General features: G+C 31.9%; 8 protein-coding genes and 1 non-coding gene across 9 annotated transcripts; 4 read left to right on the top strand and 5 right to left on the bottom strand. All coding sequences in view use genetic code 12, as the record gives it.

Moving 5' to 3' along the window:
* The first annotated feature begins 87 nt into the window (after window positions 1-87).
* Window positions 88-190, top strand: DFJ63DRAFT_t49. The gene has a single exon. It is a non-coding gene; the product is annotated as a tRNA-Lys (tRNA).
* A 349-nt stretch (window positions 191-539) lies between these two features.
* DFJ63DRAFT_284220 (uncharacterized protein) lies at window positions 540-710 on the bottom strand (the record flags this gene model as incomplete). Its single annotated transcript, XM_064904782.1, has 1 exon — window positions 540-710. The coding sequence occupies one exon, from the start codon at window positions 708-710 to the stop codon at window positions 540-542; it is 171 nt and encodes a 56-aa protein (XP_064764112.1).
* Window positions 711-1971: 1261 nt separating this feature from the next.
* FRS2 (phenylalanine--tRNA ligase subunit alpha) lies at window positions 1972-3471 on the top strand (the record flags this gene model as incomplete). Its single annotated transcript, XM_064904835.1, has 1 exon — window positions 1972-3471. One exon carries the CDS (start codon window positions 1972-1974, stop codon window positions 3469-3471), a length of 1500 nt encoding a protein of 499 aa, XP_064764111.1.
* Window positions 3472-3744: 273 nt separating this feature from the next.
* Window positions 3745-4968, top strand: DFJ63DRAFT_334344 (uncharacterized protein; the record flags this gene model as incomplete). Its single annotated transcript, XM_064908020.1, has 1 exon — window positions 3745-4968. One exon carries the CDS (start codon window positions 3745-3747, stop codon window positions 4966-4968), a length of 1224 nt encoding a protein of 407 aa, XP_064764110.1.
* A 2433-nt stretch (window positions 4969-7401) lies between these two features.
* Window positions 7402-8154, top strand: DFJ63DRAFT_312093 (uncharacterized protein; the record flags this gene model as incomplete). Its single annotated transcript, XM_064905910.1, has 1 exon — window positions 7402-8154. The coding sequence occupies one exon, from the start codon at window positions 7402-7404 to the stop codon at window positions 8152-8154; it is 753 nt and encodes a 250-aa protein (XP_064764109.1).
* A 110-nt stretch (window positions 8155-8264) lies between these two features.
* Window positions 8265-9474, bottom strand: DFJ63DRAFT_95894 (uncharacterized protein). Its single transcript, XM_064909247.1, has one exon. The coding sequence runs from the start codon at window positions 9359-9361 to the stop codon at window positions 8453-8455; it is 909 nt and encodes a 302-aa protein (XP_064764108.1). The 5' UTR covers window positions 9362-9474; the 3' UTR covers window positions 8265-8452.
* DFJ63DRAFT_93813 (uncharacterized protein) lies at window positions 9474-12122 on the bottom strand. The gene has a single exon (XM_064909225.1). It carries the CDS (start codon window positions 11912-11914, stop codon window positions 9587-9589), a length of 2328 nt encoding a protein of 775 aa, XP_064764107.1. The 5' UTR covers window positions 11915-12122; the 3' UTR covers window positions 9474-9586.
* Window positions 12123-12317: 195 nt separating this feature from the next.
* SCW4 (Scw4p) lies at window positions 12318-13952 on the bottom strand (the record flags this gene model as incomplete). Its single annotated transcript, XM_064905909.1, has 1 exon — window positions 12318-13952. The coding sequence occupies one exon, from the start codon at window positions 13950-13952 to the stop codon at window positions 12318-12320; it is 1635 nt and encodes a 544-aa protein (XP_064764106.1).
* Window positions 13953-15049: 1097 nt separating this feature from the next.
* Window positions 15050-15745, bottom strand: DFJ63DRAFT_312089 (uncharacterized protein; the record flags this gene model as incomplete). Its single annotated transcript, XM_064905908.1, has 1 exon — window positions 15050-15745. The coding sequence occupies one exon, from the start codon at window positions 15743-15745 to the stop codon at window positions 15050-15052; it is 696 nt and encodes a 231-aa protein (XP_064764105.1).
* Between the last annotated feature and the right edge of the window lie 45 nt (window positions 15746-15790).

Here is a 15790-nt window from a genome sequence, read left to right as displayed (position 1 = left end):
ACTATAAAAATCAAAAATCACGTGCATACAATCATGTGATACTGACAGTCTTGCACCGAGCGAGCATATTTTTTAAAATGTAAAGAAGCCTGGCTAGCTCAATGGCTAGAGCGTTTGACTTTTAAGAAGATCCTCGCATCAATACTTAAGAGGCATCAAAAGGCTGCGGGTTCGAGTCCCGCGTCGGGCTTTCTTTTCTTTTTTTTTCCATTTCCAATTTTTCATTAAATGACAACAATCATAATGATGTGTCCTAATTTTTGCATTAATTGAACTTATGATACAGAGTTAAACTACAATTGGATGATTGATTAAAGTAAATGTACATTTGATTTATAATAAAAACATATAATTAAAAACAATTGATATAATATAATAAGCTTCAACGTATTATCAAAATCTTTCAAACAAAACTGGTTTATCAAAAACCGTGTCATTATTAAAAGATATGAAATTTTTCCATCAATTGGGAATGAATTAAGCTATTGGTTGATATTTTAAAACATTAAACATCCCGAATGATGTAATAAAGGTTAAGTTTATCTCGTTAAAATGATATATAAAGCATGAATTATACCTGGAATATAACCTAAAATCGTTAAAATGATATTAAGGAAGAAAGCACCTGAACATCCAACTTTAAAGAAAACACCTAAAGGTGGTAAAATCACAGCAATTATAATTTCAATAATATCAGCACAAACAGCCATTGTAGTAGTAGTAATAAAGTAATTCGAATAAGTGAAATAAGATTTCTAAAGAGCTCTATAAGATTTTGTATGAAGCAACTGAAGTTTAAAAGAAAACTAAAACTAAGAAAAAACAGAAGAGATATATTTTAAACTAAAACAATTGTTTGAGGATAATGGTAACCTTTTATAGTAATCTGTGTAATTACTATTGTTGTTGTTTATTGTATGATTTACTAATGCTTAGATGAAATGAAATTTTAGCAATATATAAAAAAAAATAAATGACATCTCCTCCTCCTCCTCTCACCTCACTTCACATTCTCAATGTGTCACTAAGTGTCTGCCTTGCGACTATATTTTTCAAACGTTCCAGGTACATCTAATTAATGATGTAATTTCTTAATATAGAAGTAATTGGACCTGGCCCCCTTCTTTTCATATAATAGAATAATATATATGTTTCGAACAGCTTTGTTATGTATAAAACTACATAACTAAAATGTATCTACTTAAAGGAATAAACGGAGTTCGGTAAACCTCATCGCTCCCTCTCTCTCTCTCAGTGTGCACCTCCACACCCACTCCACACAGAGAGCAGAGCAACTTTTCTTTTTTTGCTTTTTTAATCTTATCAAAATTTCAAAATAAGCATCATCTGTTGATAGATTCAATCGTAAACTCTAAACCCTTTTAAGAGTTACATGTTATATATTATTAAACAAAGCAGTTTAATTCATGGTAGTAGAACTGATCATCTAAAAATCATTTGCCATAATGAATTATTATTAGTACTTAACATGGCGATATTCGGTTTTGTAAATAGTTATGAGGGGGTCTTAAAACAGACATGTGCTAACCTTCCTAATATGGTAAAAACGTAAAGTTTATATAGCAATCGTTGATCTACTATCATTCATTTTACATTCTCTTACGATAATAATTATTAAAAATAATTTGATTAAACTGACAGTTGCATATTATAATTCTTCATTATATACTTCATCAAATCAATTGAAGAGGTTGTCCCACTTCAAAATTGATTTCTTTTTAAAATCTATGTCGCATGAGTTTGTCGCATTAATTAGTTTTGTCGAAAATACATTTTCGACATACCCACATATACCCGTACTCTTAGTAAATTAAAGTACTAAATGAAAATTTTCCAGTTTTTTTTTTTTTTATCTATGATTCATCAAAAGTGAGAGAGAACACAATTTATGACAGTCAAAGGGTAGTAACCAATTAGTCCATTCTATAAACCCATCAATAACATCACAACATGTCTGATATCCAATTAGATATATTAAAGGCAGTTGATCTCAGTAATGGTGTTGTCGCCAATACTTTGAATGATTCCATCTTATCAAAATATGATGCTGCAACTTTACATTCAAATTTAACTTCATTATGGTCTAAAGATATGATTGTTTTCTCTAAGATTGAACTTGATCATTGGATTTTAACTGATGAAGCTAAAAGTTATATCACAAATGGTGCCACTCCAGAAATTCAAGTGGTTGATTTAGTCTTAAAATCATTAAGTAATTTAAGTATTTCTGATTTAAATTCAAATTTAGGTCCATCAATTGGTCCAGTTGGTCAAGGTAAAGCATTTAAAAATAAATGGTTAGGTAAAGATGGTGATAAATTAGTTGCCAAAGTTGATCAATTACCTCAAGATACTGTTTTAGATGAATTAAAACTTATTGAATCAACTGGTTCATTAGATGATAAAAAGGAATTAACTGAATTAAAAAAGAGAAAATTAATTAATTTAACTAAAATTATTGGTTATAAAATTGAAAAGGGAGTAAAATTCAGTTTAGAAATAGCTACTTTAGAAACTGATATAACTTCAGATATGATAACAAAAGATACTTGGAAAGATGCTCAATTTAAACCATATAATTTTAATTCTGAAGGGGTTTATCCATCATCAGGTGCTTTACATCCGTTAAATAAAGTTAGAGAAGAATTTAGACAAATTTTCTTCTCCATGGGTTTTACTGAAATGCCATCAAATCAATATGTTGAAACTGGTTTCTGGAATTTCGATACTTTATTCGTTCCTCAACAACATCCTGCTAGAGATTTACAAGATACTTTTTATTTAAAAGATCCAAAAGTAGCTAAAAAACCAGAAGATGAACAATATTGGAATAATATTAAACAAGTTCATCAAGATGGTAAATTTGGTTCTATTGGTTATAGATATCCTTGGAAAGCTGATGAATCATTAAGAATGGTTTTAAGAACTCATACTACTGCCATTTCTTCAAATATGTTATTTCAATTAGCCAAAGATCCAAAACCAACCAGATTATTTTCTATTGATAGAGTCTTTAGAAATGAAGCAGTCGATGCTACTCATTTAGCTGAATTCCATCAAATTGAAGGGGTTATTGCTGGTTATGATATCACTTTAGGTGATTTAATTGGTTTCATGGATGATTTCTTTGGTAAAATGGGAGTTGATAATTTAAGATTTAAATCAGCTTATAATCCATATACTGAACCATCTTTAGAAATCTTTGCTTATCATAAAGGGTTAGGTAAATGGGTTGAAATTGGTAATTCTGGTATGTTTAGACCAGAAATGTTGGAATCAATGGGTTTACCAAAGAATTTAAGAGTTTTAGGTTGGGGTCTTTCCTTAGAAAGACCAACTATGATCAAATATGGTGTTTCTAATATTAGAGAATTATTAGGTCATAAAGTTTCATTAGATTTTATTGAATCAAATCCTGCTGCTAGATTAGATGAAGATTTAGTTGGTTAATCAAATGAAAGATAAACCATAGAATGATATAGATATATCCCGCATATAGATACGTAACCCATAATATACAATGTAATAATGAAAATGTGTTGTTAAAATGTATTGTTAAGTAATTTGGTGATACCGCACCAGAAGCGTAGGGGAAGAAAAATTCAAAATCACGAAAATGGTAATCTCAACAGAAACGAAAAATTTCAGTGTTCGATAATTATCATAAGCAGTACACATTCAATTGTATACTACAATCGTTATTAAAACCATACAACGAATACCATGTCGGAGACAAAGGTAAAACAAGAAACTTCACCTGATATACCGGCTGATAAATCGAAGGATGATTCATCAAAGGCTACAGAATCACAATCAACGACAAAAACAACAACCACAAGTACAAATGATACATCAGCAACAGAATCAGAACCTAAATTCGAATGTAAGTGGTCAGAATGCACTTCTGAACCCTTCTTATCTTTATCCAGTTTGGTATCACATTTAAATTCAAATCATTTGAATGCTACTCATGTCACAAACTCAGCACCAGCAGTACGACACACTTGTCTTTGGGAATCCTGTCCAAGATATGGAATGGATCAACCTTCAAGGTTTGCCCTTATATCACATTGTAGAACTCACACAGGTGAAAAACCATATTTCTGTCCTGTTCCTGAATGTGAGAAACATTTTACCAGATCAGATGCATTAGCCAAGCATGTTAAAGCAGTTCATGATTTACATTCATTAAAGGATTCATTAAAGGAGTTCAATGAAAAGATTAGATCGAAAGAAATACTGCATTTGACTCATCCAATCAACGAAGAAGAGTTTCTTAAGTTGATTGAAGAAGATTATGATTTAAAAAATCCATGGTGGTTTTCAAATAGCTTTTTAAGTACTTTAAGGGGAATTTCTACACCAAGTAATGGTGAATCATTAGATGAACATATACATAAACGATTGAAATTGAAAACATTATATGATTTGCCATATGATTTCAAACAGCATAAAGTTGCTGTATTAAGATATAAGAAACATTTACAAGAAGCAAATAAGAAAGGTTCAAACGATGTATTGATAAACGATAAGGATGAAAATAATCAAGAATTGAATTTAATAGAAAAACTGCAAAAGCATGATAAGCTGAAAACTGAATTTGAAAATGCCGATCCTATTCATAATTCATTATCTACGGCTTCTAAAGAATTGAAAGGGACATATGAAAAAACCATTGGAGATGTGAATATAGATAACGTCAAAAAATTAGATGATTTAAAACAATTATACGAGAAATTAGCTAACAAGTTGCATACAGCCAATAAAATTAATGAAATTTTAAGTAAGAATTTATCACAAGAAATCAAACAAAAAAGAAAGTTATGGTTAATTAATCAGCATTTAATCGATTCAAACTTAGAAATCGGATTACCACCTGAAAGAACAGATGTACCCCAAAGAGTTATGAAAGATGAGATTGATGATGAGTTGTTACGTGAACCATAGGAAAAAGAATTGGTGGTGAAGTAGATCAAAAAGCAATTACATGAAATTTCTATAAAAGATTGAACTTGTCATCGTTACATTGAGACTGTATAGTTAAGGACCCACAATCTAATAAATAAAAACTTAATTCACTACCATAAATATATTGTATCAGTATTTGTAGAATGCTCCTTGGCGATAAATGTCATTAGCACGTCATAATCTTTGATTTTAACAATGTAACCTGTAACCACGATCCTCACTCGCTCGATTTCGATAATGAACTTCAAAAACGGAGGGTGGATGAGTCGATGTCCACGTATATGTATAGAGATAATGTCTATTTTTATACATAAAGAATTGCGCTGCTTAAATGCCGGTGATTATACACTATAGCTATTTTTTTCTATCGCAGTAATTTCCCAATTGGGAATAATTCAATCATTTTGTAACCCAATCTCTTCTTTACAATTGATATTGTTATGATCTTCATGGAAACAGATTGCTCATCGACGTTTGAAATGAAATGGATGATCACCCTTAACTATGTGCGTGGATGGCTGAAGTTAAGATAGTTGAGAAGTAAGTACATGGGTTGGAATCAAAACAGTTTATGTGGAGATGACGATAACCAAAATAAAGAAAATCCCACCGAGATTATTCCCTAATTTTTTGGAACTATACTTTGAAATTAGATTTATACTTTTAAGCAAGTGAATAAATCACTAACAGATACAATAGAACAAGGAAGGTTACACAACCGTCCATTAGTCTAACATTATTATGGTTAATTTCAATTTCAAGGGCCCATGATCGTGATAATATGGATTCGTTTAATCTCCACTTTTAAAATTAACTCTCAAAAGAGCTAACTGAAAAAAAAATATATGAGGGGAGAAAGGTTATTACAAAGTTTTTAGAAAGTAATTAAATAAGTTAAATTAACCATAATTCATATGATTATGACCATTATTGATATGAATTGGTCTGTTCAGGATTATTTTTTATATCGTAGTTGTTCTAGGTAACAAAAATTTTCAAAGTTTTCAAATTTAACTTTCATTGCTTTCAATTTTTTCTTCGATTTTAATGAAATGGAAATATGATCCTATACATCTGAAAAATGGAGATATGGCTTTTCGTAAGGCACCAATAGATTCATATCGAATAATTTAATGTAAACTGTAAAAATAATCAGTCGATAAGTCAAACGGAAGGAAGTGAGTTCAAGTACTCACAAGTAAGATTTTGTACGATATTTTTCAACCGTTAGCTTAAAATAGGGAGATTGAGAAACATAACAGGTGGGGGAACAGATAAAGAGGAGGATAGATGAGGAGCAGCACTAATCATAAATTGACGATTTACCGTTATAAATGTTTGAAAAGTTTGATCCACAGATATTAAATCCTAAAAAATAATTCTTATAATCCTTGAATTTTATGGCCACTTATGTAAAAGAAAAAGGAGTAAATGAAATTTCGGTAAAGAAAGCACAGTATAGTGTTAGTTAGTATCAAAAAACCTAGTACTCCTTTTTTTATTGTGGTGAAAAATTTCTGCACAGTAATAATTCTTTAATCATAATTTAACCCTTTTAAGAAAAAAACCACTAGCTAGAACATAGGATTAGTTATTGATTAATGGGACCTAGAAACACAGCTGTTTAATTATGGAATATATTTTTATAGTAATTATTATAATTATTCGTAATATCATTATTCTCGTCAATTGTAATTATCATTGCTAACCATATTGTAATTCTTAATGATAATTGTATTTTGACTTTCTTTTATTAACTAACCAAGAAGGTTTTGCGGTGGTATCCGAAATGGGGATGGAGTTGATATGTGACAATGAAATAGTACCATTACTATCCTCGTCAAATTCATATCCTTAGGGGGGTTTAACTGAAAAGGTCTTGACAATGTATTTTGTACCACTTTGAAAAAAAAAAATAAACCAAAAAAAAGAAAGACTTCGTTAACTTTTAACTTTTCACACTTTACCTCCCCAATTAGATACTATTATCCACATTAATTTTATATGTAATTTAGAATTTATTTAATTTTTTGCTAATTAAGCTAAATTGTAAATTTCTGTTAAAAAGGAAATCAAAATTTTGTAATCAGGTAATTATAAATAAGTCAATTTATCCCTAATTCAATTGTAATTGTATGATTCTTAACCTATTTTGTTAATTGTCTCTTAAGTTTCCTTTTTAACAATCCAATTGAGATACATATTAATCTGAGACATTCATTCATTTGACTGTCAATTATATGTATTTCTTATTAATTAAAAGTAGAAAGATACAACAGACATCATTAAACAAGAATATTACCACCTTACTGATTGAAGTGATAATCGGGATTTGAAAGAAATATCTTTGTTTTAGAATTATTTTTGCAATTGGTACATTCTAAGCTGTTTCTGTAATTCAGAGTTATTAATATGAATCTAGAAGAACTGTTGGCTTATATTGAATCATTTAATAAATTCAATGAAAATATTAGATTCCTTCATATTAATGATAACGATAATGATAATAATGACTATAACACAAAACTGTTGAATCCAAGAATGAAGCATTCTTTGAAGAAGCAAATGACATTAGCATCTCCATTGCAAGAATGTGAGGATTCATTTCCAGTTTTAGATGCTCAAATTGATCCCATTCAACAAGATCAACAACAGCAACAACATTCCCAAATTCTTATATTTAATGATGTTGAAGGTGGTGTTAACTACTTTTATGAAGATGAAGATAATGAACAACAAGAAAATCCTGAAATTGAAGATATTTCCCCTATTTCAATCGCTAGCTTAGATGGAAAGATTAGAAGGAAACGTCTGAATAGTGTACAACATTCGATCAATCATTCCAGAAATAATACCATAGAAAAATATAGAATAAGTAAATCATCCAATACATCCCCTACCATTAAGTTACCTCTTAAACCAGAAATCAAAATAGCAACAATTGAAAACTACGCTCAACATTTGGTCCATGAGAAAGGATCATCTTCTTCGAATAACGTTGGCAATCCGTTTTATAAACCAAAGTATAAGTCTACTACTTCCATTCCAAACATGGTGAACTACTCTCAATTGGCTGCCAACAATGAAGTGGCTGATTCTGAATCCTTGTCAAACACTAAGCGAGCTGACTCCTTAGTCGATCAATCATTCAAATTCAACTTCTAACTTGTCTACGGTTATGATCCATTGTGTTGTGTGTTGCCTTTTGATTATGTTGCAATTTTTATTTTTTCGTTTTTTTGGTTGTCTTATTTTGGTGATACTTTTTTTTTCTTTGCTGTGAGTTTTCTTCTTAACTATTTAAACTACTTATTTATTCTTTCCAACTATTCCATTATCATGCTTGATATTTCAGTTCTACATTAATGACACTTACGATAACTTTTTATGACACATTACCTTGTGTATATGATTGTGTATTTATATAGAAATTGTTTATTTTTCTTAAATAATGCATATATTTTCATACGTCTCCTATCAATGGTTTTAATGCCAAAGGTAATAACTCAGCAGCATCTCCTTTAAAACCCCAAGTATCTGCCACTTTACCTTGGAGAATATCATCTTCTATATCAGTATTGAATATGGCAACTTTACCTCCTTTTAATTTGATTCTATCTACATAACTATTGGCAGGATAAACGGTACCACTTGTTCCTATAACTAAGATTAAATCAACTGAATTTCCAGATTCAATAAAATTATCAATCTTAGTTAATAATTGTAATGGTAATGATTCACCAAACCATACGACACCAGGTCGTAACAATGTACCATCATCACATACTGGACATTGAGGTAATTCCTTCTCTGATAATTGTTTAACAGGTAAAAATTGAGGTGAAACATTTACATTTTCATCTATACCATCTATAGGTCGTTTTCGATTTTGTTTATCATATTCATATTCTGTATCTTGTAATGCTTTTGTTAAGGGATTTTTGAAATTATCATAATCAATGAAATTGCAGATGAATCCTGTACATTTTAGATTAAATAATGATCCATGTATTTCAAGTAATGTCTCTCGTTTATGATTACTTCGTGTCAGTAAGCCATCCACATTTTGTGTTATAGTGATATATTCAACTCCTTCTAATTGTGATAGTTTACTTAAGGCATAATGACCACGATTTGGTTTTGCTTTCAAAGCTCCATATCGTCTCCATGAATAAAACTGCCATACTAATCCAGGATCAATATAAAATGCATCCGGTGTAGCTAAATCAATCATATTAAAATTCTTCCATAAACCTTGTGATCCTTGATAGGTAGGTAATCCTGACGATACTGATAATCCAGCACCCACCAATGCAACTATCTTCTTAGACTTAACAAGATGCTCCTGAAACTCTAGCAATTGTTTACTCATATCCCCACCATTGACTTGACTTGATTTACGAAGATAATAATAATTAATATAAAAATGGTTTGTTGCTCTTTTTCACATTTGGGATTATTTTTTTTTTGTCTTTACTCCAGATTTATTTTGATCGTATAAAAAAAAAGAACATATACATTTTTTATAATACAAAACTACTATACAAAAAGAAAACATAAATCTATAGCTATAAATAGTTGTTTAGTCTTGGAAGTTCTAACTGGACTTTGCTTTTGCTGCTTGTTGTTTTAATTTGAACGCAGCATATTTGGCAGAATGGCCAAACTCTATAGCAGAGTTAGTTATGATTCTATTTCCACCAAGTGCAATTGGTGGAGCTCTGTAAAATACAACACCTGTGCTAACATTACCGTCTTTATCAACTTTTCTTCTCTTGTTTACAGTATCACTGATATCATTTAATTTGATATCATCTGATGAATATGAAAGCACACCACCTGCTAAAAGAGTGGAATATGTTGATGTAGAGGTATGATACGTAACACCAGCTGGTGCAGCCAAGGTGACAGCGGTTGGAGTTGGAACTCTTCCATATATCTGTTGATGTTGTTGTTGTTGCAATTGTTGTAATTGTTGTTCTTGTAATTGTTTGGCTTGCGATTCTTGGATTTGAACTTGTAACAGTTTATAAGTACCTGGAAGTTGTTGAGTTAAAATTACTGCTGGCTTTTCTTCAAAATGTGATACTGGTGGATCAGTTAATGAACTAGTATAAACAGTATGAGTAATACCACCTCCACCTTTTAATTGTGAGATTGGTGTGAATAAGAATGCTCTACGACCACTATTAATGTCATTTTGTTCAACAACAGGTACAACATTAGGACTGGTAGTATATTGACCTAAATCATCATCTTTAATAGGAGCTGTTATATAAACCAGACCTACCAATGGAGGAGAATTAGCTTGGCCTGGAGTAGCATCAGGTATAGCCATGCCTAAATAAGCATCCTTAGGTAATAATGCTCGAATAGGTGATTCATATTTGATTAATTTACGATTTTCATTCAATGGTATTATAGGTTGTTCTGGATTGTCTCTAACTTCATCTGGTAAACATGCTTTCCAAGTTCTGATACGATTAAAAACATGAGTAGATTCATTGTATCTAAATTCACAAATAAACCATGGGGCGGATTCAGGTATAACACCAGCAGGTAAATCACCCTTTTGATATCTAGTTAAAAATATAACGTAACATGGTCCAACAATTTCACTAACGATATGATCACGATATTGACCAGTTTTACATACTTCATTCATAAAGAATAATCTATCCACACCATGACAAGTTTGTTCTGGACGATAATACCAACAAGCATTAAAGTATCTTGTACCATCTTTAGTAGACCACATACGGAATACTTGACCAACAGTTGGTTTATCCGGATCAGCCGGATTGGAAATTAATACCCAATCACCAATCTTATAAGAATAACCATTTACTTCAATAGAATCTAATGGGAATCTAACTATACCGTCATTACCAGATGTACTTGATATAATTAAATCTTGATCACTCTTACTAATTTCTTGTTGAATAATAGTTTGAGCTTCTTTATTAAAGTTTTGAAAATCAATGAATTCTTCACTATAAGGATCCTGTTGATAATATAATTGAGCATTGGAAAACATGATATCTAAATCATGAATGAATTGTTCAACATTAGTATATTTTCTTGTTCTAACTTTAATTCTAATTTCATTCAAACTAATTGGGTTTGGAACTCGTTCATAATAATCAGAATTAGATTTCATATCAGGTAATCTTTCAAAATGTTGAGTTAATGATCTACCTTCATTATTTGGATCTCTTAATTTTTTAAAACTCTTTAAAATCAACTTTATTCTAGTTTCAAATGGTTTATCAATGATTGGTGGACGACCTCTTCTAATACCACTTTCGGCATTCTTAGGAGGTGGCGGAGACACAGCATGGCTTATATGAGATACTGGCATTGGTGGAGGAGGGGCATAGATTGGAGTACTTATATTTTGATGATTATTAATGGGGAAATATGGTTCGGATTGTGGTGTAAGACTTGTTTCCACCGTAAATTCTCGTTCAGGAGCCGATTCACTATACGTAATCTCATCCACAATGGCTTCATCTTTTCCATCTGGTAAATCACCTAAATGGGGATATGTTAAGTTTCTACTATTTGGGATAGCCTTATCTGATTTCAATTTAGGAAGTACCATTGTTAAGATATATTGCTTTAAAATTAATGCATGTTTGTAAACCTTTGATTCTCTCACATTATACAATCTAGCATTCCATGAAATGACAGCCAAATCATCAATAAACTGTTGAGCATTGTCATATTTAGCGTTCTTGATCTTTCTTCCCACTGCATGTAATGAAAGTGGATTCTTCACCACCTTATAATAATCAGTTCCAGTACGAAGTGGCAAGGTATGGAAAGTCACTGATATCAGCAGTCCATTATCATTGATGGTATAAAGCTTATCGTATAACGAGGTTAGCCTGGTTCCTAACTTCTTCTTTTCCCTATCTGACATCCTTCCGTTTGTCGTTTGACGATGATTGATTGCAAAACAACTTTCAAGTTTGATCACTTCCACGAAATTGTTTATGTTTTTTTTTCTTCCCTTCAATTCCCTCCAATTCAAAATTTTGATACTTTGAAATTTTTGAACGCGCAAGATTGCCAGACACGACTATTCTACTACAACTTTTTGAAGTAACAGGTAAACCAAATTGTGAATTCATTAATTTTTAGCATAGTAATAAGGTATAGAATTATATATGTTTATATATAGGGAAATAAATAGAAAACGGGTAACGTGAAGAAGAATGAAAAGTAAAAATGATACATTGGAAATGAAAATCTAAAGATTTTTATAGCTTTTGTTTTTGATGAATTTGTATGAGTTTGTGTATGAGTGAAATTGACTAACTTACTTAGGCAGCTGGGTTACCATAAATACCCCAATGTTGTTCAACATTTTGTGGACCAGGTTCTTTCCAATAATCATTATATAAGGTAAATGCAATAACTTGACTTGATAACACACTCATAATACTTTGAAGGGCAGATGTTTGATTTGGAATTGAAGGAACACCATCAGTACCAAAAGTATCACCTTGTGTGGGCCAACCAGTTTCAGTGATTAAAACTGATTTTCCATTATTACAAACACTTTCTAAATTAGCAATTTGGGCTTGTAACCAAGGACCAGAATTTCCTGGTTCAACCCCTCCATCCCAATATGGATGACAATTTACGGCAAGATAATCTGAATATTGACATAATGATGGATTGCTTACAACTGCAACTAATGTATCAACCGAAACGACATATCCAGTATATTGAGAAGCATTGGCTTGAAGCCAACTTCTAGCTGCAGCAACAGCAACTTGAATTTGAGCTGGAGTAGCTGTACCCGAGTTAACTTGTTCATTACCAATGGAAATTGTATGAACAATACTCCAACCTCTTGAAGTGGTACCAACAGATTGTTGAATAACCTCTAAACCACTAGTAACTGAAGCATCATCAATATCCCAAATACCTAAGAAAAGTTGTTGATGAGATTGTAATGCAGCTATAACATTTTGAATACCTGAACAATCAGTAGCATATAATCTAATAAGATCAAAATTACTTAATTGATCAATATCATAAGCAACTTGGGCAGCAGTTTTACAAGCATTAGCTTCAGTATATGGTGAATAAGTAATTCCTTTTGCTGATTGAGCTGCTTTGATACTAGGTGCATAAGCAGCATTACTACCAGTACCAGATGAAACAAGTGGATTTGAAGCAGAAACTGAAGATGTAACAGGTAAACTTGATTGGACACTTGAACCTGCAAGGCCTGCCGAGACACTTGGTGCAACCAATGGAGCTGCTGCTGCTGCTACAGAACTTGAACCAGAACCTGAAGAATCACCAAATAAGAAATCAAAAAGATTTTCACTACTGTAAGTTGATGTTGTTAATGTTGTTGGTGCATAAGTTGGAGATACTGCTGCAACTGGAGTTGAGACAACTGGAACAGCTGCTGCAGCTGGAGTGGAAACAGGAGTTGTAACAGCAGTTGTTGAGGTAGTATCATCATCGTCCAAAGTACCAAAGAATGCACTAAATGCTGATGAAATTGCTTTACCAACACTACTTAATAATCCACCAGAACTTGAAGTTGTCGTAGCAGGTGCTGCTGCTGCTGCTGTGGTTACGGCTGCTGGTGCCACTGCTGCTGGTGATACTACTGGTGCAGCTACTGCAGCGGCGACTGATATTGTTGGAACTGCGGCAGCAACTGGTGCTTGGGTAGTTGTTGGTACTGCTGCTGCTGCAGGGACGACTGGAGTGATTGCAACTGCTGCTGCTGTGGTTGCAGGACCTATTGCTGCAGGAGCTGGTGGTGGAACTGGAATTGCAGTTGTTGTTGGTAATGCTGCTGCGGTTGCTGGAGCTTGAACATTAATAGTTGAATATAAGGTGACGTAACCTCTCTTCTTTATCGGTGCTGGAGCTCCTGATACTATAATTCCAGTGAATATGAAAAGAAGTAAATAGTTCAAGATGTACATTTTAATAATGTTGAAGTATGATTTTAATTATTATTGATTTCAAGGAATGATGATATACTATTTTTTTTTAATTTTGAAAGATCCTGGGATGATGATGAACTTTTAAAAGACAAGTAGAAAGGAATGGAATGATTTTAGTGATATTTTCACACTTATATTGATAAACCGACAGCAGATAATTGATATTTATAATGGACAAGATAGAAAAAAAAGTGGTCGATATGGGTTTGAAGTAGTTTTCATGATATATATATGAGGACAGCTCGATATATCATAACTTTTGGAAGGTAAACCTCTAAGTATTTCAAAAATTTGTCTGGAGTTCATAAGAAATTCAATTAGATTTCCTAATTAGGCCACATTTTAGATTTGCAACTCTTGTGCTTGTGCACGACCGCAAAAATACTTTCCTAATCGGGTAATTATCTTTTTGTCATACAGTGAGATTTCTATGGAGTTAGATTAATGTATGTAAACCTGTTATTCTTATTTTGGAATAAACCAATGAAGCTTAACCGAAGCTCAGGTGGGGTTTCGATAGTTTAAAATACCAATTTAGTATATAATAGTTTGATATTCTGGGCTTAGATGAATTTCTTGCTATTAAATTGAAGAGCAAAAACTTAGTTTTACCACTTTAAGTGATTGGAACGAGGTTTCACTTGGTAGTTGGGAGGTAGAGTCTCAACCAAGATATAAGGCTTATAGTAAAATTGCTCTTATTCTTAGTAGGGCTATGTTGGTTTTGAATTTGCTTTTGACATATGTGGGAACTTCAATAAATATTGGGGTATGCATTTAGCTTAAAAAAGAAATTGTGATATGAACCTAAAAATTGACACTTAGTAAAGACCAATCATCGTCATCGTCATATGCGAGGTAGATCTAACTACTGCATGTGTCTAGTTGGAGTTCATATCCACATTATCTAACATACGGGTACTTGATCCATACAAAAACCCTTAAGCGGACTCAACAAAAAGTTTTTACGATAATATGTTACATATATTTTTTGCTTTTATAAATAGTTGATGTCTATGTATCGGGAACTAATATACAATAGATGAAACTTCCGAAATCATTCATCATTTGATTTTTTAACCGAAAAACTTATAGATCAAATAAAATATTCCTATCATAAATATTAAACTGAACCAAAACAACCATTTATCTTGTCTTGCTCTCTTTTCTATGCTTCTTATAGTTCCTTGACTGACACCCAAAGTAATCAAACTTTCTTCAAACTTGGCTTGCACTTTTCTTAAAGTTTCGTTTTGTTCAACTATATCTTCAAATGCTTGTTGACCCATTTCCAAAATATGATCCAATTGTTGAGTCCCTCTACCCAAGGATAAACGTTCATTGTATAATCCTTCTTGATATGATAATGTCTGTTGTTGTTGTTGTTGTTGGTTATTTGAATCATATGGATTTTCAGAATTATGATTACTATCACTGATATGAGTATGTCTTCTCCCTAATAATTCTTGTTTATTGTTTTCTTGAACAATTGAATCTCTTTGCAGCTTCAAACTATCAAACTTAGTAACAAACTCCAGTAAGTCTTGACTGAATTTCTCTATTCTACTTTCATGTTTGGCATTCGTGGTAGAATTTGGATCCTTGTCTATTAATTCTTTATATTCCTTGATAGTTTTTCTAAATGCAGTGATAGATGTGGTGATTGCTCCTTGTAAAGACAATGGAGAAGTGGATAAATTCTTCTCAAACTCTAATAAGTCTCTTGAGATCGTTTGAGTTTGTTTCAAACCATGATTATATATCGAATTCATTACCTTTGCTCTATGGTCTATAATCAACACGTCACCTTAATGATC

This window comes from Scheffersomyces coipomensis (genome assembly GCF_036884675.1).
Source record: "Scheffersomyces coipomensis strain NRRL Y-17651 chromosome Unknown DFJ63scaffold_2, whole genome shotgun sequence".
NCBI classification, from domain to species: domain Eukaryota; kingdom Fungi; phylum Ascomycota; class Pichiomycetes; order Serinales; family Debaryomycetaceae; genus Scheffersomyces; species Scheffersomyces coipomensis.
This window is presented reverse-complemented; position numbering and strand designations above follow the sequence as displayed.